Raw genomic sequence first — 22,260 nt, 5'->3', positions numbered from 1 at the left:
GTTTAAATTGCAAACAATCAGCAACACTTGTAGTATGAAGATCAATTTTATTTACCTTATAAGACACTTTTCAGCTGTGTGGATGGAGCTTTTTCACCTCTTCAAGCCTTTTTGGTAGTTGATAAAGTTGTGCCAGAAAGCCCCACTCAGCTTCTCCAAACATTCAGTTACATTCATGCATAAGTTAGATTCTTATGTTGATCCCTGTTTTAAAACTCACATGTAGTGTTAACAATGCTGGATGTCCTAAAGGTGGGCAAATTTTCAGCTCATGAAGTAAACATGAATGGGAGTAATCCCAGAATACCGCATAGGTCCACTATGCCGAGATGGCTTAAGGCCTCGACGTAAGCCGGTGAAACCTCTTGCATATAGGCTCTCTTCTTCTGGCACTGGAGAGCAGCCCTCTCCTGGCAGCCCTGCAGCGTTCTGCCCGCGAAAGGCTTCCAGAGAACCTTGCAAATAAGAAGAAAGTGTGCATGTGGGGAGGAGGGCCTTAAAGAGACGGCAAGCTGAAACGACCCATTTCAGGCAGAGGCTAAAATCAGGTTGTTTTTATGGATGCCAGTTTTTAAAGGTCCAAAGCCGCTCTATAGGTTTCACAGACTGCCAACATGAAAGGTGAAAATGGGAATAATATGGGATCATTAAACATGTTATAATACAGAATGGATGAATTGACCTTCATGCAAATTACACCCCAACAGTTGCAGTCACCCTTTGTTTTAGGACTTTGGTTTTTATTGTTCATGTATTTTTCAGTTTTGGTTTTAAGAATGCACAATATTTTAGCTAATGATAATTTACCCCATAAATATAATGTAGAAATGCACTCCTTTGCCTCTGTGATGCCCAGCATTGAATTCCACTAACGTTTATGAACAACCAGGTCACTCTGCTTCCTCTCTGAACAATTACACAGCAAATGAAACACAGAGGATTTGACTGACAACATGAGGTTCGAACCCGAGCTTCTTGACTGATGATCGAAGTCACCAGCATGAGGGGGCAACCCTAGTTTGTCCAAACGCATCATGGATAAAAATCACTTAATTTGTTTTTGTGTGTTGATTGATTACACACCCAGATCTATGAGGGGAACCAAGCAGTTTGCATTCTAATGAATCCCACACAGCTCAGATGCACTTTGAGTCACTATTAAAAAAAATCAGTTCTACCAGACTGAGAATGCTACAAGTAGTTCTTGATTTGACTTGATGCACTGGACTGTATTTGATATTTTCTGAGCTGTTCATTGTTCCTTAAAGGCTTGCTTTAAAAAATGTATGTTGGTTAAAGGAGATCTATTATTCTCACTAACTAGGTCAGTTTGGGACACCTATTGAGTATCGTTGCGAGATGTCTAGCTCAAAAATCTCTTTATTTATCTCATACTGGCGTCAGTAAAATCCCTCATTTCTGCTTCTGCCTGAAACAGTTCATTTCAGCTGCTGTCTCTTTAAGGCCAGCCTCCCCACATGCCCACTTTGCTCTGATTGGCCAGCTTTTTTTTGCAGTTGCAGGGAAATTTAAGTGAGCTACCAGGTTGAACTTGTCCCACATCTTGGCTCCGTGCTTTGTTCTAATACGTCGGCAGAACCTGACGTCAGATTTCTGGCCAAGTCTCGCCAAGTTCTCGTAAAGTCTCGTTCAGAGCCGCAGGAAACCACGTTGTGGAAAAAATGCTGCAGTGGTTTAGTATAGACATCCAACATGGTGACATTATACTGTATGTATGTATTCAAATATGGATCGGCATGAAAGATCTCCTTTAATTGTGAGAAATAACAGCAGCTAATTAAAAAAATGTACTGTTTGGATACTAATATGTTTTGAGACTGTTGGCATATGTGTGTTGTCTTATACATTTTGTGTGTGTTTGTGTACCTTTGCGCCTATGTGTTCATGCACCAGCATGTGCTCCTTTGACGTAACTGACCTTCATATCCCCTGGTTATGCCAGCAGCCATTTATCTTTTATTCATTTTGCCATTTGTGACTAAGACAGCTTCTCTGGCACTGACGGCTGTCAAAACAGACCCTCTCCCATGATATGTGGCATGCTGCAGCCTGAAAGACGTGCGCTCTAAAGGCTCATGGCGTTCACAGGAAAAGAATTAAACTTTGCCAATTCCATTCCCAAGAAGTCACCAGTCACCGTGCTTCTTTTTTTTTTTGAAAGCCAAAGCGTTTTAGTAATCTAATCGATCTTCCAGCTGTGTTGTTATCTGCAGTAGCTGGAAGAGGAGACCAACCAACACTGTTGTTGTTCCCACCCTGATGTTTGCAGGAAGCTTCAGACTGAGTGTGCAGCTCAAACATCTGTCAACAACTCTGCTGTTTCTAGCAGTGACAGGTGTGCCTCCTAAAACAAACTGGAACATTGTTCCACACAGCTCCGTGCTTATGTTTAATTCTCTCCACCTGGCTTTGGGATCTTTCAATTATTCAGTGGCCCAAGTTGAAACAACAGAGGCCTTGTTAAAACACAAGGCAGGCGAAAAATCAAAGGAAAAACCAACATTAAATGTTTCAGTCAGGTGTTTAACCCCCTGTGAGTATCCACACCAGCGTCAGTAATCATTGGCAGAGATTCCACATGAGTCTTGTTTTTCCCAAAAGTATTCCCCCATAAGGTGTTCTGATGGTGGAGACATTGTCTAACAAACGGTCCTTTAGGTGTAAAACTGGATTTGGAGCCGGAGGCTGCAAAAGAAGTGACTTTTTTATTTACACACTCTTATCGAGGCATCTGTTTTTAATCATGTATCTCCTTTCAGACGAAGAGGAAATCCAGCTGTAAGCTTACTCTGGTTCAGTGCATTAAATGGCAACATTTATGTTGAATATTTTACATGATTGTTTTTGTTTTTTTTCTCCACCGGGGTTTGGGGACGTGTATCAATTTTACAAGTTACATAATCCAGGCGGAGCGGCACTGTGGGGAATCTTTAGTTTTTAGGACAGCTCCATTGTTCACAGAACAGAGCAACGCAGGAGTGACAGGATGGCAGGCTGTAAACGTTACAAAGTGAGACCTGAAGAAACAATAGACAGCCATAGGACGCAGGTCAGAACAACACCAGTCTTGTTTGGTGCTCTGATGCTTTGGGGTGACTGGCAGCTAAGTTTGCAAAAAACCCCTTTGGAACAGCGCTGTTAGCTGCTCGACAGGAGAGGCTGTTATGAGAAAAATGTAAACTTTTCTGACTGTGCAGACAACTGATGTTTTGCAGATGAGGGGAATGGCTCAGCTGGTAGAGTCCGTCATCCCTCAACAGGAAGGTCCGGGGTTCGATCCCCAGCTCCTGCAGCTACATGTCCGATGTAGGGCAAGACACTCAACCCGAAATGACTCCCGATGTGTATGAATTGAGTAGTTAATTCTTATGGTCTCTTCACACAGCAGCCTCTACCATCAGTGTGTGAATGTGTAGGTGTGACCTGCGGTGTAAAAACACTTTGAGTAGTCAGAAGAATAGAAAAGAGCTCAAGTCCATTTCATACTGTTTGAGTTATAAATTCACCACCCGCCCACCTGTCCACCATGGGGGTCCAGGGCCTTCAGCCGCTCTGCCCCCCCACCTCTGGAACTCCCTCCACCACAAAACCTCTCCATTTTCAAATCTCTTCTCAAAACACATCTTTTTAAACCGGCATATTCAGTCTGATCATTCTCCATCCGCTCTCATAACTCCTTAACATCCTGTACATTTGTGTTTTTATTGTTCATTTTATCGTTGTGTTCTTACTTTGTTGTTTTTATCTCTCTCTGTAAGGTGACCTTGCGAGTTTTGAAAGGCGCCTTTAAATAAAATGTATTATTATTATTATTATTATTATTATAAATGCACCTATTGTGAAAAGTACCAATACTTGTTTCAAATATCGACTTAGCCTTTTTCCGATTCCAATACCGATGATTTTCCATGACTTCCTGTTAATTCTTTGTGTCTGGTTTTTCAAATGAACACTTAGATTGGGACATGTCTAACAAACTGCATATCGCTGATCCTTCTCAGAGACGGTGTAACACTCCAACACTGCCAACATCTTTCATGTTTAACCAGGACAATGAAATCAGAGTTCATCACTGTTGTAGCTCAAACCCTGTTTAGTCACAGTGCTGAATAAACCAACGCCAGGAAGTAAAGTTTGAATATCTGTGGATGGTTACGAGGTCACACAGAATTGTGATTAGAGTGGAAATGACTTAAAAGCTTCTGTTGAACTGATTTTTACCGACAACGTGTTAGAAATTCTTTTCAGCCCCTCTTACCCCAAAAATGAAGGTCGGTGTCAGGATTACTCTCAGCATCTCATTTCAATTTTGATTGCTCAAGTTGTTTCACTAAAGGAATGCTGGGAGAAATGTTTTAGACAAAAATTAGATCCAAACGCATCCCATAATGACATGTCATTTGGTTTCTGGGGTCGCTCTGATTCCTGCTCTGATTTTAATCATCAGCTCCCAGCGAGCACCCAGCTCTACTGAGCGGAGATCTCATTACAGCGCTCTCTAAATCATTCTCGCCTGATCAACCCCCCACCCCCCCCCCCCCCTCAAAATAAGTTCATTTTCCTCCACAGAGGCAGCTTCTTGTTTTATATCTTTCCAGGTTTGATCACTCCGTACGATGAGCTCAAGATGTCACCCTCTCCCAGGAGATTTTGAAAAGCATCTCAAGAAACAACAAAGTTTTTTTTTCTTCCTGTGGGTTTGTTGACACCAGTTAATGTAACTGTTATTAGGGGGAGAAACACTCCCAGATCTAACAATGAGGAGTTGATATGACATGTGTCAACACCTAGTTCTACTCATTATTTTTCCCTTTGCCTCGACTTTACTCTGCTCAACCTTTCATGAAGTCGACTTCTTTGATCTGCAGCCTTTTGATGGCGGATTGTAAATACAACAGCATCGTGTTTTCTGCCGCTGTCAGACTCGGCTTCTTGACATCCGTGTGATGGATTTGTTCGTCTTTTTTTCCTTTGTGTTGTAGGCGGGCGAAATGCTTGCGCGACTGTCACTGTTTGTTCTCCCCCCTTGGGAAAATAATCCTTAGCATTTGTTATTGTGATGAAGACAATCAAAGAGGTGCTCGGATTTGAAGGTTTGGCTGGATATAAACAAGCTTCTTATTGTTTAATAATGCGAGTCTTCGGGGGGATTGCAGATTTCACAGGTACTAATTGGCTGAGATTGGAAAACATTTTATCCAATTTTAGGAATCTTTAGATCAACGCTTTTAATCACGCACCTTTTCCATCATCTGGGATTCATCTAAGTGTTCATAAAATATCTGTTCAGACATCTGCTTAAAATTCAAATTGTGTCTTTTAAGACCATAAAATACAATATTTCCCTCTCGGAAACTCTAACAGCAGTGATTTCTACCACACGACTCGTTCTCTTCTTACCCTTTCTTTTTCATTGTTTTATTCCCAGATGATAACTGCAGACTGAGCGACTACCGTCGGCTGAAAACCAAGATTCTGGATTTGCATGACAAACGCTACATGGGGTCTAAGATCCACAAGGACAACATGGCTGCCAGGAAGCAACTGGTCGACATGATGTTCAAACGCTTTGATGCGGATAACGACGGTCAAATAGGTGCCGGCGAGCTCTCACAGGTGAGGACGAGGACATTTCTAATGATTTGAATTATAAGTTTGAAGGTTAAAATGCAACGACCTTGATAAGAAGATTTATGAGAATGTATTTAAGTACATGAACTGTCTGATTCTTTTTACCCACAAACTTTGAAGACAGCCCCCCCCCCCCCCCCCCCACACACACACACACACACACACAGCACCTCTGATGTCTGTCAAAAACTGTCATTTTTATTTAAAAATCCATCCGAAAGGAGACTACAAATGAACCATCCATCTGTGTGCTCAGGTGTTCAAACTCACCACTTTGATGTCTTCCATAATTGTGTCCACTTTCCCTCCTCTTACCCTTCCCTCTGGTAGCTTCAGCACAAGGCTCTAAGTGAATCTTTTGAAAAGCAATGTGGGGCCAAAAGGAGCGCTGTGCTCGCGGGAGGCTGCAGCCTTTTTGACCAGCGCTGCCAAGAGGGACGGGGTGTATAAAAGAGCTTTTTGTGGCCGCTGTGAAGAAGGAGGAAGATTCTGTGCATAACAAATACTGTCTCTCAGCACCTTAGGACTGATTCAATATAAGAAGTATGTAAATAATTGAAAGGGTAAGCAACCTTGCGAGTGATTTTTTCCAGAGCCTTGAAACCAGTTGCTGTGCTTAGGGTCAGTCTCGTGTTGATCCTGTAAGATGTCCCATCTGTACGGGGGTCACCTTGGTTAGCTCTGTCAGTGCTCTCTCGCCCAACAGGGGAGGTCTCATTAGACTCCAGTGAATGTATTAACATTTTCTTGAGTTCAGAGCATCCAAATATCGCCTCAAAATGGGGATATTTTCCACCATATTTTCATATTATTATCATATTTTTACATGTTTTTACATTTACACGGCGCCCCCCTGCCAGCACACGCAGAGTCAATGCTAAGTGAGTGAAATCTACAGCCAACAACCCGTGTTGTGTGTTGTGATTCTAGGAATAATAATATTGTAAGTATGCTCCAAATAAACCTTTTTTAATATAACTTTGGACCTATTTTTCAAAACCTCTTGGTGATGCCTTTAACTCTTTTCCAGTTCGAGACGTGTCGCTCCAAGTCTCCCCCAGTGTTTGAATGACACAAGCTAGTCTGCAATAGTTAACATCCAGATGGAGAAGCTCTTTTCAGAGGTTCCTACACTGCTGCTTTAAGCCTCCCTTTGCTTTTTTTTTAAATCCATGACACATGTAGGAATCTTGGCAAATTTAAATTCACTCGGAGCTTCATGAGACAATCTCTCAAAGAAACGAGGAGCGTTGAGCTTCCCTGGAATAGTCAGACTTTCAAATATCAGGTGGACCTTATGGGGCTAAAGTCAAAGGGTGTCAAATAGGCGTCTTCATTCATGCACGGCCTGCTCCGACCTCCACCTCAGCTGCAAGAAAGTGTGGACAACAGGAACGGGAGGAACACAAAGGAGAAATCCTTCCTGCATATTTTCCCACACGTTCTTTTTGTAAAGCGTCTCCAGATAACACTCGTTATGAATTGGCGCTATACAAATAATGATTGTGATTGATTGATTTTTTGAATCCAAGCATCTAACCATCCGTGGCCCTCTTAGAAAAAAAAAAAAAACATTGTCTTTGTGTTGGTTTGATTTGTTCTCTTTATTCTCTACAGCTTTAAAATCATGATTATAATCTAAAGATGTTTTTTGACCCTCTAAACTTTACAGGCCTGTACACACAAAAACATCCTAAAAATGTTGAACTTGAGCATTATTTCACTCCAGAAGAGAATTATTGCATAATAAATGAGTCCATGATGAACGCCACAGTGGAATAGTTTCGTCAATGTGATGAAACACGTCATAAACTAAGGCGGTTGTGGGTTAGTGACTCAAAATAAGGGCGTCTGAATGCAATTATGGATTGGGTCTTTAATGATTATTTTTTTTATGCCGGTGAATTAAATGTTGAATCAGAATTTAATTAATAGCCGAGAAAATACAGTTACCTTGCTCTCCTTAGAGGATATAAAAACATAATGGTTCAGTTTCACCTACATCAAGTATCAAAGAAATCTCTTTAACCCCCGAACTCTTGAGAAACCAGAGAACTGTCTAAGTGACAAAAGATGATCATCACAAACGACAAGAAATGTACTTTTTTTTTTTTTTTTTACATGAACATGACCTGAAAAAGTGGAAAATCACAGTTCTATGAGCCGTTAAAAGTAGAAAACTATGGCTGCCTCCATCTTGCCCTGAAGCGCCCTTTTATAATTGGTGCATTCTCTGATCTCATCTGAAATTCTGGGATGGAAATCGCTCACCCTGGCTTACTTGACTTGCTAGGCTGTGCACATGAAGGGGCACGGGGAGCAATCGTCCCTGGCCTTTTAGTCCTGGGTGCCCTTTTTAAAATGGCAAATCAAAACTTCTTCCTTTTTTCTTTTATACATCGCCTGAATCTATCATTTAACCTAAGACAGAACACCAGAAATTTCAGAGACATTTCCTTGTCCTGCATGGACTCCATCCAGATCATTATTCTGTTTCCTTTCACTTCCTTTCTTCTCCTACCTCACTTTTTTTACACTTCCTGGTGTCTCCCTTCCTCTCACTCCCCTCGATAGGTTGCCGTTTGCATTCTGTCACTTGTTACATAAACTTTAAATCACCTGATCACTGCTTATTTAAAGACTGCACCCCCCTTTTTATTTGCCCTTTATATATATTTGACCTTTATGTTGATAGTTGGCCATGAGTTTTGAACCCTTCTTAGCAGTCGTGCTACAAAAAAAAAAAAAAAAATGCACACACAATAGGTCAGGTCATTGAGCTGAGAGCAGAAACTTTATTTCTATATCCGCTTGGTTTAGATCTTTCAAAAAGCATTTTAAAAATATGAGTTTTTCCAATTAAAATCCATTAAAAACAGTTCAAGGTCAGAGCTTCTGTGTCTCCATACAGTCTATCCAGTTTGTTATGCAGCTTTGGAAGTCTTTTGAAAAGTGCTTCCGAAACCCAAACTATGCTCTCACCAATATTTTGTGACTCTTACCTGACAAAAAATAAGGAAAAAAGCATGTTGAGATCCTTACAAACACAACCTCTTTCTTAGAGTTGAATAAAGACCCTTCTATCAGACCCTTCTGTATCATATATGACCTCTTCACATCTTTTTCCAGTGATCAGCGTACTGGCTCAAGCAGCCATAGAGTGTACTGCCTCCAACAGAGTAGTTCCTTTGTACTTAAAGGGGACATATTATGACAAATCTATTTTTACAGTGTTGTTGAACATATATCTGGGTAACCTGAGAGTCTACTGACCCACAAAATGTGAAATAAACCCATCCAGTCCTTTGTTTGTGGTCTGCATAAGTCTTACAACACAGAGAAAAATGCTCCGTTTCAAATTTGCTCCCCTTGTGATGTCACAGTGAGATTCTGGTAAAAAAAAAATAATAATAATCCCCTCCCCTCCTGTGTTGTCTCTGGCAGCCATGTTTTTCCCAGGTGGCACGCTGACGAGATGCCATGGAAGCTCAAAGCTGAACTTGTAGGCACACCGACGAGGGGCGGAGTGAGGGGGCGGGGCTCATTGCATTTAAAGAGACACACACACCAAAACGGAGCGTTCTGAGAGAGCTGGTTTATACAGGGTCACAAACCTCCTCTGGTGCTTGATTCATGTTATATTTTGATCAAAGCACAGCACGGATGTTTCATTTAAACCACAGGGGGACTGTTTGAAAAGGTGGAGAAGGGGGATAATATGTCCTCTTATAAACGGTTTTGCGGTGATAAAAACGTAGCCTTTCTTTAATTTGTAAGTGTTATACCTGACTGAGCAGCCAGTCTTACTGTGTCTGTATAGATTATATTCAGCTTCCATTTGGAGCTCTAAACATTAAAGCCAGTTATCCTGTCCACGATGTTTCTCAGTTCATTTAGCTCGCAAGGTCTCCTGGAAGCAAGAAAACATTTGCCTTTCTGGCTGTTTTTCTTGATCTTCTTTCTCCGTGGATGAATCAGTCACCTGCTATAGGAAAGTGACTGCAGAAGTCTGATGCAATCACAAGTTTGTGTGCGGGGTGCAAGGCCATGTCATGAAATATTGAAGACATAGAGTTAAAGCTTAAAAAAACCTGTGACTGCAACATCACTTACAGTACAAATATATCCCCACCTACACCTACACCACTCCAGAAAGCAAGCAAGCAAGAAGGACCAGAGAGGCAATAACTTTTCTCCCTGAGGAATCTGCAAAAAGCATTTTTAGTCATCACTTGCTCCCTTCTGGTTTGAGTTAGAAAGAAATCGGCTAATTATTATAAGCAAGAAGAGGATCAGTAGTTCATTTTGCAGATGAGCTCAAGTAATTTAGGGCACAAGCGTCTGTTGATTTTGCACAGTCAGTTGTTTTTGAGGGTTTCTAGAAAACTCTACTACAGGTGACTCCTTTAATTTTAGGAAAGCAAAAAGGGGAAATGCACTGATCCGATATGTGAGTCATGATGTGCAAAGCTGTCCCATGTGATCAGCGTGTTGACAGCTGATGGAGTGTGATGGATGATTTACTGTTGGGGCCATGCAGAGGGGGGTTAAATAGGATCAGGATAATCAGAAAGCCTGCACAGTGTTTGGGGGCACTTTCACCATCCACTGTGACAAAAACTTCAGCGAGCCTCCGTCTGCCTAAACGACAAACTGACAGCTCATAATCTGTGTGTTTCATCAACTCTGACATTCAACCAAAAGTTGAGAATAGGCACGTAACCTTGGACTCACTATAGAGATGAGATTGTGTCCAAACTTTTTCAAAGCTGACAGCAGATTAAGGGCATAAAGTAATCACATTGACAAGTACAACTGTGGGAGACTCGTACTTTTCTGATTATTCCTTTTAATTTCACTCTGCTTTATTTTATAACTCCATTATATTTCACAGGGTTATGTTTTAGTTTTTTTTTTAATTTAGGATAACAAAAATGTCTTCAAGGCTTTATATGTGATTTTTTGATCCAGCAGGTGTCGCCCTTGAGCACCAGCATGAAACCAAAACAACTCGCGCTGCATTGTTGTGTTAGCATGCTAATGCTAGCGATCTTTATTATGCTCGTATCTTCACACTGCATGTAAATTTACCTGAAATGAGCGTGATCTAGGAACACAGTTAAGCAGTGAGTACAGTATGTTATTCTTCTTTTCTCTAGTCCCTCAATTAAACAACTTTTATTCGTGAGGGGAGGAGTCAGCCGGCCGTCCCGGCGATGTAAACAAAGTGAAGATAGGAAAAGTGTGATAAGTGATAAGAGAAGTGTGAAAAATCACATATAAAGCCTTTAAACACCAAACTTGAATTTGAGCTGTTGCGAGAATGGACACCCTGGGATGACTTCATTGGTTTTGTATGTGATTTGATATGCTTATTGAGGTATTATTGTATTTCTGTATTGTGCTATTATATGGGCTGTGTGAATGAGGTACTGAGTATGCACCCACGGATGTGTGAGGGCGGACTTTTTGAAGTATTCATTCATGCATAGTCCAACAAACAGTTCACTTTCTTTAACAAATCTCACTGCTTTCATTGAAGGTCATCAAACAAGAGGGTCTGTCCAAGGATGTCTCCGAGTGCACGCTGTTCGACCTGCTCAAGTACAACGATGTCAATGACGACGAGCACCTGACGAAAGAAGAGTTTTACACAGCTTTTGGTAAGTTTGAAGGTTTTTAAAAGAAATTGTTGAGTCCTTTTGGAAGAAGAAAAAGAAACACTGCAAGTTTTCTATTTTTCATGAAGTTCAAAAAAGCCTTTGCTGAAAAATGGAGCGCTCAGAAGACAGCTTCTGATATTTTTATGCTTACAATTTCCTTGTCCTTCATTTGAGAGAGCATGGCTAAGAGCGTGTAGGACTAAAAAATGTAATACATCGGTCCCAGAGAAGGAGAGTACACTAACCAAGATGCAAGGAGAGTGAAAAAGGCTTGAAGAGGTAAAAAAAACCCGAGCAGCACTTTATGAAGATCAACTTAATTAACTTTATTAGACTGAAATGTTTCGGCTTGTGGCCTTCATCAGGGTCAATAATTAACACATTGCAAACGTCATTTAAATACGGTACTGTAGGTATGAAACTGAAAAAAAAAATCATATAAATCAGCCGATAAGGTACCTGCAAATGTGGGCTGGTTTGATTTGTTGGTACTGCTGCATTCAGGTGCTCCTCGGAAGTTTCCCAGTTTCCAAGTATGCAAGTCATTCTTCTGACTTCAGTGCGTTTACGTATTTTGAATTCAAAAAGTCTGAATGTTGTAACAACAACAAGATGTTTGAATTTCTCTGTTACAAGTTATATTTGAGCAAAAAGTTGATGTGCAATACGTGAATTAATAAAGAAAATCTTAACATGAACAAAACATATTTTGCCCCCCAGGTGATAATGATTATGACGCCAAGTTGGCAAGTCGGGCACCTAGTTCTTTCCCCTGTTTCCAAGGTGTTGCTCCGACTTGAGTAGACGTTCATGTGCATTTAACAACTCGGAAACACATTTTTCCAATGTGTCTGACACCACATGAATGCACCATATGAGTACTGACAGGGAGGTCAGGGGTGCGTCCAACAAAGGTGTGAATGAGACTATATCTGGTTACCATGTTGGAACCAAGTTGATGGTTTAGAGTTTGCACAATACATCAGGCCCAGTTAGAAGTTTAGCTATCTCTGTATGTGTGTGCATGCCTGTGTGTTTGGCCTGGCCAATATTTCAATACTTGGGATTCAAGTTTAAAAAAGGAAGACAGGAATATGTAACAACACGTGACAAAATTGATTTACACACTTGAATAAATCCTCAAATCCTGAAACACCTGTTTCATCTCTGCTTTCCTTTTTTAAAAGGCATAAAATCAAAGCCAGCTGTCTGAAAATGTGTGAACCTTCTGTGCTTCATAAAAGAAAAATCAAGTGTTGATTGTGTTTTACTGTGAAATCTGAGGAGCAGTTCAGATGATTTTTTTTTTTTTTTTACTTTGTTGCACCTGCTTGGAAACATGGCTCCTTCCAAATTGACATCTCGTCAAAGGATGAACTCCAGATTGTTGCTGTAATCTCAACCAATTTGAGAGTTTGATTCCATTGATTGAGGGGTTAAACATGGATTCAAACCGAAACCCTGCCCTCATTAGGCAACATAACGATGACAGGTGCTCTGCTGCATCCGAGTGAAGCCTACACATGTGCGCAGAGTTCCTCCTTTTGTTTCCCCCCCTCTCTCGATACTCCCTGTCTGACATTTTCAGGCGGCTCAATATCCTCTGACACAGTTTCCTCTGACATTTGGCTGGCTTGACACATTTACGAGTCGGAGAGAATTCATAATCAACCTTCATCCCGTCGACCCCTTTTGTGTTTTAAGCATTTCTTAGAGCAAACGAAGTCATGAGAGCAAAATGGTAAAAAGGGGAAGGGTCTCATTCTCATCTGCTATTCTTCACATCATATACGTGAATGTGTGGGAGAACTAAACCCCTTCTGGCAAGTCACAAAAAAGAAAGTTGCCTCACCCAATCCTGGGAGGGCTGGGCTGTTTTTTTTTTTTTTTTTTCTGAAGAGTTAAGTTTCTCTAACTCCAGCTACTTCCTCCTCAGTTGTCTGATCTTTTCTTTGCAAGCTCCCAGCTTAACTTCACGCACGGAAATGGGATATTTAATGATAATAAATCTTAGTGCTGTGGCTGACTTCCTTTCAACCCGTCTTCCTCCCTCTCTTTTACTTCCATTCTTCATCTGTATGTGCTACCTAACGTTGTTATTTAGCTGGAAAAATATGAATGACTGATTGCAAAAGCCTTTTTTATTAAATCATTTCACGATGATTGCTCAATTATTCAGGTGACTATAAAAACATGGAGGATCTAATCAGGCAATAATAAAGTGCTTGATATCAGTTTCTATGTCTTTGTCAACAACTCAACTTGACTTAAGAATTTCATTCACTTCTCCTGGAGTGCTCCGAGCCGTTCCACCTCCGTTCAACTTAAATTTAAATGAGCGCTTTGACACACTTGGAGGTCATTGCAGTTCACAGATGGCGTCGTCTTCACTTTATCCATCGACCTACATCAGCCTGCGAAAATGCTTAGGTGCTTGAAAAAAAAGGGCCTGCGAGGCAGCTGAAGAGGAGAGGCTTTGATAGTAAGGTCGGCCAATTCAACCTTTTTCAGAAGACTCACAACTGCACTGAACATTCCAATTTACTTAATTTCAATAGAACTCTTATTCATACATGTTAGGAGGATTACAGAGTCATGCTGGAAAGGGCTGGAGCCAAAAAAGCAACAAGCCCCCTGGTTGTTCATTCTTAAAAGAAGAATAAAAAAAAATACAAAAACTGGAGATGTTCATTTATCAACACATCAGCATCAGGCTAGTTAGAAAGAGAAATAAAGAATATAATATGGAATATTGTGAAGCTGCACGGACAAGCAAACAAAAAAGTGATCCAAAGTGCTGAAATTTGCAGAGATCTGGACTCGATGGAAATATCAATGGATTCAGTATTACTAACATTTCTTTAACACCAGGGGAGGGAATTGAAAGGCAACTCGTGATATGTTACAGTAGGATACCGTACAATATGCAGTGTTAATCTTCACACCATTTTCTAATTTAGTCATAGTCATAGTCTCCTGACGAAAATGTCCTTTTATATTTAGTCAGATATTAATCATTTGTTATTGATTTAATTTAGTCAGTTAGTCACTGACTAAAATTGCACATAATTTTAGTTGACGAAAATAGAAGATATTTTAGTCAACGAAATCAGACACAAGCTTTTATTTTGATTAACAGAAGCTCCAGGGGGGCGGGGCTTCACGGACCTGCAGGTGAGAGGCTGCACATTGTATTTCTGCACACACACACACACACACACACACACACACACACACACACACACACACACACACACCTTTGATGAAGTCTGCTATGGTTTACAATGATTTTAGAACAGCTGAGGGGGGTACGTGATAATCCTCACTTGTGATGTAGTTTTCGTTTCGTCACATTTTCGTCAATTAAACGATGAAGTAATATTATTTATCAAATCGTCAAATAGCGGAGTTTCGTCTCATCGTCATGGTTGACTAATTTAAAAAGACCTTCGTCAACGAATATTTTTGTCATTTATTTCTTTGATGATATTAACACTGACGATATGGTAGGGTACGATACTGTACTATACGATATGATAACTTCAGTACTATACGATATATGGATACGATATGATAATGTACATTGACATATGGTAGGATACTCAATATTTCCACCTCTGTCGGACATTCTCCCTCTTTCTTCTACTTCTTCTTTTATCCCGCTGTCAACTTCTTCTTTGGCCAATAAACTTATTTTCCCTCAGTCATGTCTTGAGGTGTCATGATGTGGTGATGACGTTAGTGAAATTAGTAAGGGAATCTGTTTAGTGCAATATGTTTATAAATTAAAATATTTATATTTGTATTACACAATTTCTCAGTTTGGGATCAATATAGTACATCTATCTATCACACGAGTCAGGATGACAGAATATTGCCGTATAGATACAGTCGGCATCGCGTCATAGTTGGGGGCGGGGCCTCACGTGGGGGAAAATAATCCTTTCCCCCTGCCACCAATAATGCAAACGTGTGGATTTTGAACTCCGATGGTAGCGCTTACAAGCTGTCATGTCCCATATTGATTCATTACTGTCAATTGACAAAGAAAGATATATTCATAAACTGAACAGAAGAGGATGGAGTTGTTGTCCGATACGTTTTAAAAGACGGGACGAAAGATCAGACTAAACGGACCGAATTGTCGTTCCCAAATGCAGTGCTGACTTCAGGCATAAACGTTTGAATTTTGGATCTCAATAGCGACTAAGCTCATCCTACCGCCTCCATTCTCTCCTATTGTGCTCAGTGCTTGCGGTTGGGTAAAATATAAAACCTTATATTTTGATATTTCAGTTTATTTTGAGTGACGAAGGGCACACAGCAGCACTTTGGCGTTGTATCTAGCGGTTTGTTTTCCCCCTCAGCGACATTTTGTGGGCGTTCCCCTTGATGCCGACTGTATCTAATGACATTTTCTCCCACCCCTATTTAACACCATATAGCGACTCGGCCTCTCCAGTTGTAAAACCATCTGTACCAAAACCAGATCACAGCGCTGCATTGTCTACCCTGCACATATGCCAATAATCATCAAGCATCATCTACATCCTCTCATTAGGACATAAATGCTAATTGGAGAAGCATTACTCTTTTATGCTGTTGTTATGTCGAGTTAAAAACACCAGTCAGTCAGATTTACTGAGCGTGGCCAATCTGCTTTATAGCGTTTGGTATTCTCCCATATGAAGGTACAAACACAAAAACATAATATTAAAGCTTCATCTTTGTCCTTAATATGGGAGGCGAGGTGCTTTGTCAGTGACAGAATGCAACTGCAGATGTCTTCAGTAATGACTTAAGTTGTAGCCTTGAACACGTGTTTCAATGACATGTAGCTTTCAGATGGAGCATTAGCAGGTCTCAGCTGCCTGAGGAGAAAAAATGAATTGCAAAGTTATACTTTTTCCCAGTTCACTGCCGACATAATCTGTGAGTGGCAGCTGTAAAAATCTATGCAAATACCTTAAGCGCTGTCGTAAACTGAGCGCCGTCATGAAGTAAATCAGCTGATCCGCCGCGTCCAGAATCACAGCGCAGCTCGGGGAAAGGAACGGCAGTAAATCTTTGAATGACTCCCCCTATGAAAACGGCACCTGTCCCGAGTACTCACTAATAAGGACCCCTTTGCACACCTTAGTGGAATATTCAAAGCGTGGCAACATTGTTTGTCAGGACAGCAGATAAGACTTTAATGTGCATGCATTATTCATCCCTGCTTTGCATAGACTGGGGGGGGGGGGGGGGGGGGGGGGAATCAATTTGCCTCAGCTAGCAGTAAGGAAGCTGTCTGGCAGAAGTGATGTCTTTTAATTAGATGATGTTACAGATATGAATGATGTCTGCCACGTTACTGATAGTCACCCCCTTGTCATCGTTGAATAATTTAGTGAGTGATGGCCTGGTGCATCATGGGTAAACAGATAAGGTGTCATCTATCATAAAGTGTCATTAACTTTTTGTCGGGGAATATTGCAACACGTCGGCATCGACTGTCAGACGTTGACATCAACTTTCAGCAGCACAGAGACAAATGGACATACTGTGAGGAAACCTACAGTCCTGTCGAGTAATAGGCCCAGCAATCACCATGATTTTCTTTAGCAAAGTGTATACTATAGAAATGTGAAAAGATTTGAATCGTACTCTATATTTTAGAGACTGAGCAGAAATGGAGCATCTGTTCAGAAGGTGAGGAGGGAAATGTGATACAGGTGCTTTCAAAAACATTTTTCTTACATTGTTCTCTTTTCCCTGGTTTACTCCAGAGCTCTTCACTCTGCTAAAAACAAAATAGTTAAAAAAAAAATTCTGCATTCAGTGCTGTGCAGTGTTGCCAGATGTATGATAACTATCATATTTGTACCATCATTTTGCCCTCTGTATGATGTACGATCAGTAATTGCAGAAAAGGCCAAATGTACGACAATTTGGCAATTTCAATGTCACTTAAAACTTTGTCCTTTGTTTGTTTATTTAAATTAATGTGGTGTGCAGGGCATTGTTTTGCTATTCAGTGCGATATTAAGGACCCTTCTCATTTTTTAAAAATATGTACGATAGTTTTAAGTAAAATGCGATAATTTTAAAGCTGCAGTACGATATTGCTGTATTTTCCATCTGGCAACACTGGTGCTGCGAGGGAGGTCTGTCTTCAGCAGCAGACACAGTGCACATCTTTGATCACTGTGAACGTTTGCCATCTGCCACATCTGAGTCATACGTAAACGGTAAATGGACTTGAGCTTGTATAACACTTTGCTATTCTTCTGACAACTCAGAGCGCTTTTAACACAGCAGGTCACACCTACACATTCTCACCACTTCAAATGTGTCCATCAGTATTAAGTGATCCATTTATACACATGACTGCAGGAGCTGGGGATCGAACTCCTGACCATTGAGAGACGAACGAGACTCCCACTGACCCACAGCGGTCACAATAATATGTCAGCCTGAATTTAAAAATGGAACAATGTATTCCTTATGTAAGTCTTACCAGAGAGTTTATATGTATGTGCGTTGGGTCCAATGGGGCGGCTACCGATCAGTGGTAGATCCATAGGTCGTCTGTCATCCAAAAGGTCACGGGTTCGATCCCCAGCTCCTGCAGCCACATGTCAGATGTGTCCTTTGGAAAGACACTTAACCCTAGTTGCTCCTGCTGATTCGTCGGCGGCTTGTATGAATGGGATAAGTTAATAATGGCTTTACACAGCAGCTTCTACCATCAGTGTGTGAATGTGTAATAATAACTTTATTTATATAGCACCTTTTAAAAACACAGGTTTACAAAGTGCTTTGACAAACAGCAAAAACAAGAACAAACTAAAGCAAACACAGAAGAACATAAACAACAGCAAGAACATAACAAATACAAAATACTAAAAATAATTAAATACAATTCAACAGAAAAGAACCCAAAGTGCACGATACCCAACAGACATATATAACCCGACCATCACAAGAACCATCACAAGAACCATCACAAGAACCATCACAAGAACCATCATAAGAACCCGGGAAACACAAGAACCCAACAACACGAGCTGAGACCAAGAGGACCAAAGATTTAAAAAGATGTAAGAAACTAAAAGAGCTAAAATGAAATAAAAAGATAACAGCAATAAGAAGGTAAGAGCAGGGAAAGAAATAGAAACAAGTGATTAAATGATCAAAAAAACAATAATATTAATAATAATAAAAAGTATGAATATAAAACATAAATAAACAAAGTAAGATAAAAAATTACCAAGTTAAAACATAACTTGTAGGGGTAAAAAAGTGCTTTAAGTAGTCAGAAGAATAGAAAAGTGCTATACAAGCTCAAATCCATTTACCATATATGAAATGAGCTACCATTCTCTGACAGTATAAAACTGATCAGTGTCTCTAGGTGGGCTGAACAGTTTCTTTGTGGGACTCGTTCAGACAGAGGGTTTTTCTAAAAAGCTGCTCCACACAAGGCAGACTGTGACCTAGTCCCCGTGCCAATGGGCTGTTTAAGCCCTTTGAAGTTGGCTTGGACAATCACAGGGAGCTCTGCCTCCACACAGCTTAATGTTATTAGTTTGGGTACACCTTTTTAAATGCATCCTCTAAGTGTCTAGACACGCTGACTTCACAGACAACAATGAAGACGAGGAGCAAGCGCTCGGAAAGAATCCTGTGTCTGAATGCTCCCTCAGGCTAGTTTGTTGGCTTGACTCTCATCCCTCCTCTGAGGTCCCTGCACAGCAGACTTTTAAGGTGTACCTTGCTTTCTAAGCACATAGAATAGAATAGAATAGAATAGATGTTTATTGCCATTTGTACAGGTACAGGACGGTTCAGGTACATTGGAATTTTTGTGCGTTTCTCCAAGAAATGTAAAAATTATATATAAAATAGAATAGCATTATAAGAAAAAAAAAAGAGTAGAAAAGTACAAATAAAATAAATAAGTCGTAGTAACAGCTAAGTGTTGCAGAGTGTCGGAAAACGAGTAGAGGTGGACCCAAGTGCAGAATGAACTAAAAGTCTTTAATAAACAAAAAGACATAGAAACAACAAACGACAATGAAGTGCCCCAGAAGGGAAGAAACACAGAGACTAAGGGTGCATTCGAATTGTCCCTCCTATCTCCTTTCACTATCCACTTTAGGGAGTAATCAAACACAGGTGAGACTAATAACACAGGTAAAGACAATCAGGGCAATCAAGGCAGGGAGAAACACTGAGGACAATACAAAATAAATCATGAAACACTAAAGACACACAGAACTCAAGAGTCTAACAAAACACACTAGAACACAGAGATACACGAGGATAATAAATGACAAAATAAAACAGAAAACACTGAAGACAAAACTAGGAAACACACAAAGGAAAAACCAGCAACACTAGTGAACATTAACACACAAGGAAAACAAGCAACACTGGGATAAAACAGGGAAACTCAAATACAAAACCAAATCATGACACTAAGTAAATTAAAATAAACTGTACAGAAGCTATACACTGTAATAAAGCAAAGATATAATACAAAAAAAATAACAAAGTGACATGTGAAAAGGCCTCATCTTTAAAGGCTTTATTTGTGATTTTTCACACTTAAATATAATATAAATCAAGTATGTCCTCTGAAAATAACTCTGTGAGTCATGACTGTCTACAATGGGTGTAACACCCGAGTCCCACTGTCTGTGATGTTTTCAGAGTTTTCAGAGTCCTATCTTCACTTTGTTTACATCGCCAGGACGGCCGGCTGACTCCTCCCCTCACGTATAAAAGTTGTTTAATTGAGGGACTAGAGAAAAGAAGAATAACATACTGTACTCACTGCTTAACTGTGTTTCTAGATCACGCTCATTTCAGGTAAATTTACATGCAGTGTGAAGATACGAGCATAATAAAGATCGCTAGCATTAGCATGCTAACACAACAATGCAGCGCGAGTTGTTTTGGTTTCATGCTGGTGCTCAAGGGGCGACATCTGCTGGATCAAAAAAATCACGTATAAAGCCTTTAACAGAGGACTGAGTTTTGACACTCTGGCCATAGCAGTCTTGCAGTTGATGATCGACGGTGGAGTGTCTGTCACCTATGCAAAACGTTATGGATGTAAAGTTTACGTCTTCATTACACTTTATTTATTGACTCACAGTAATGACCTCAATTGTACTTTCTATTGAGTAGAGTGCTAATGCTATCAGCGCTGCACTGTGGGACATTTCTCACCCTTGCTTGTTGTTTCTTGGCTGCCAAGATATCGATCTGAACCCTGACTTTTTCCACTGAGCCTGGAGATACAGCTCTTTGATTTCTGCTGAGGCTGGAAACACCTCGGTGTACTGTATATACCTGCTATATTCCAGAGGGACTGCTGGGAAAATGAGATGACCTGTAATGAGATCCATCATATTGAAATGTTGACGTGGTCCTCAGATTACATGAGGGGAACCAGGGGACCAACGTTGTCTTTCAAGGACAGCGTGATGTATGTTTTGATGAGGGATGGTCTTCCATTTTCATCGGACTGTGAAATATTTACTAATGTCCATTATACTTACTAATGTCCATATTGTACATAACTCCAAAAATGCATTTTAAAATCTATTTAATTTTGCGGCAAAGTAAAGGACAAAGCTATACACCAACCTCAAAATATGCCTTAGGCCAGTGGTTCCCAAAGTGGGGGTCTGTACCCCATGGGAGATTGTGAGACACTGAGAGGGGGTTACTGAGAGTCCTTTCTAAAACATAGAACCATTATTGTGAAATTACATATAAAAAAGGTAGTTCAAAGGATAACTTGTGTTCTGCTTTTAGCGTTTCTTACAATAAATTACAAAAATAGTATTATGGTGTTTGAGATGTTGGTTGTATGGTTTATCTCATCCCAGATGGCCCATGATGTTGTTTGTGTTAACCCTCAATAACAGCTACCAAATGGACCTCGTGGTTTGATTATTTCTTAAGAATGAACTTCTAAAGTTAACTGGGCAAGTAGGTCTGGGCGATATGACCTCAAATCAATATCATGATTAATTTAACCTTTGACCTCGATTACAATGAATGAGCGATTATTTAGTTTTAGTTTTTTGCCCTCATAGTTCACTGACGAGGTCTCTACTGTAAATATGAACTGAACTATTAAATCTGGGATATGTTTCCTAATGAGAGAGTGCACATATGATGAACTATTTTGTGGTTACTTATTGAATATTTCAAACTGAAATCAAGGCTTGGCTTGAAATAAAAACGACACATTTTAGCTTTAAAGTAAAATGAACTTCTCTAAAACAGTAGAAAATAAATAACTTCTTCGTTTTTCAGCAGTGTTTAAGTTTGACTTCTTTTTGTTCGGTGTTGTCTTCCTTAAAGACAAAATGCGTCCAAACGACGGACATTGCTGTCATGTCGCGGATTGGACGTGTCGTCAGGTGACTCTGCCCTGAAAAAAATCAAAATAATCGACATGGGTAAGATTACACCGATTAGAGGTTCTGAATGTGGGTTTCGATTAATTTCCCAGCCCTACTGCTAAACTTAGTACTTGTTTAAGTTTAAATCTTAATTCTGGCCTTGGTCATAGTTATGGGAGATTTCTATCAGACGCAGAGGAAACGTAATCCTCGACATGGTTTGAAATGACTTAACTGATTTTCTAATCTTCATATATTGGTGTAAGAAAACTGAAATATCTGTTTTATTTATGGGTGTCATTTCGGGAAAGATAGCTGTATTTGCTTTACAGTTGTGATTTCCTTCCTCACTCTATGGTGTTTCTATCCTGCACTTCTTTGTTCCTTTGTTTCAGTTCATTCTGTAGATTTTATCCTCCTTCTTATTGTCTTTTCTCGTAATGCCAGACGGCTTTATTCTTGTTTGCCTCCGAGTCTGAAGTAATCCCTACATTTGCGGAAAGTTTCCGAAGCTGGAGAAATGAGTTGACTTACACTCT

The 22,260-nt window shown here is 40.2% G+C and overlaps 1 protein-coding gene across 1 annotated transcript in view; it reads left to right on the top strand.

Annotated features, from left to right (window-relative positions):
* fstl5 (follistatin-like 5) overlaps positions 1–22,260 on the top strand; it is a 208,602-nt gene that overhangs the window by 104,693 nt on the left and 81,649 nt on the right. Inside the window, exons 5-6 of the mRNA XM_061047595.1 lie at positions 5,450–5,637; positions 11,195–11,315. Of these exons, the coding sequence (XP_060903578.1) occupies positions 5,450–5,637; positions 11,195–11,315 (309 nt within the window). The remainder of the gene's footprint in view (positions 1–5,449; positions 5,638–11,194; positions 11,316–22,260) is intronic.

Source organism: Labrus mixtus, chromosome 10 (assembly GCF_963584025.1).
Source record: "Labrus mixtus chromosome 10, fLabMix1.1, whole genome shotgun sequence".
NCBI lineage: Eukaryota > Metazoa > Chordata > Actinopteri > Labriformes > Labridae > Labrus > Labrus mixtus.
This window is presented reverse-complemented; position numbering and strand designations above follow the sequence as displayed.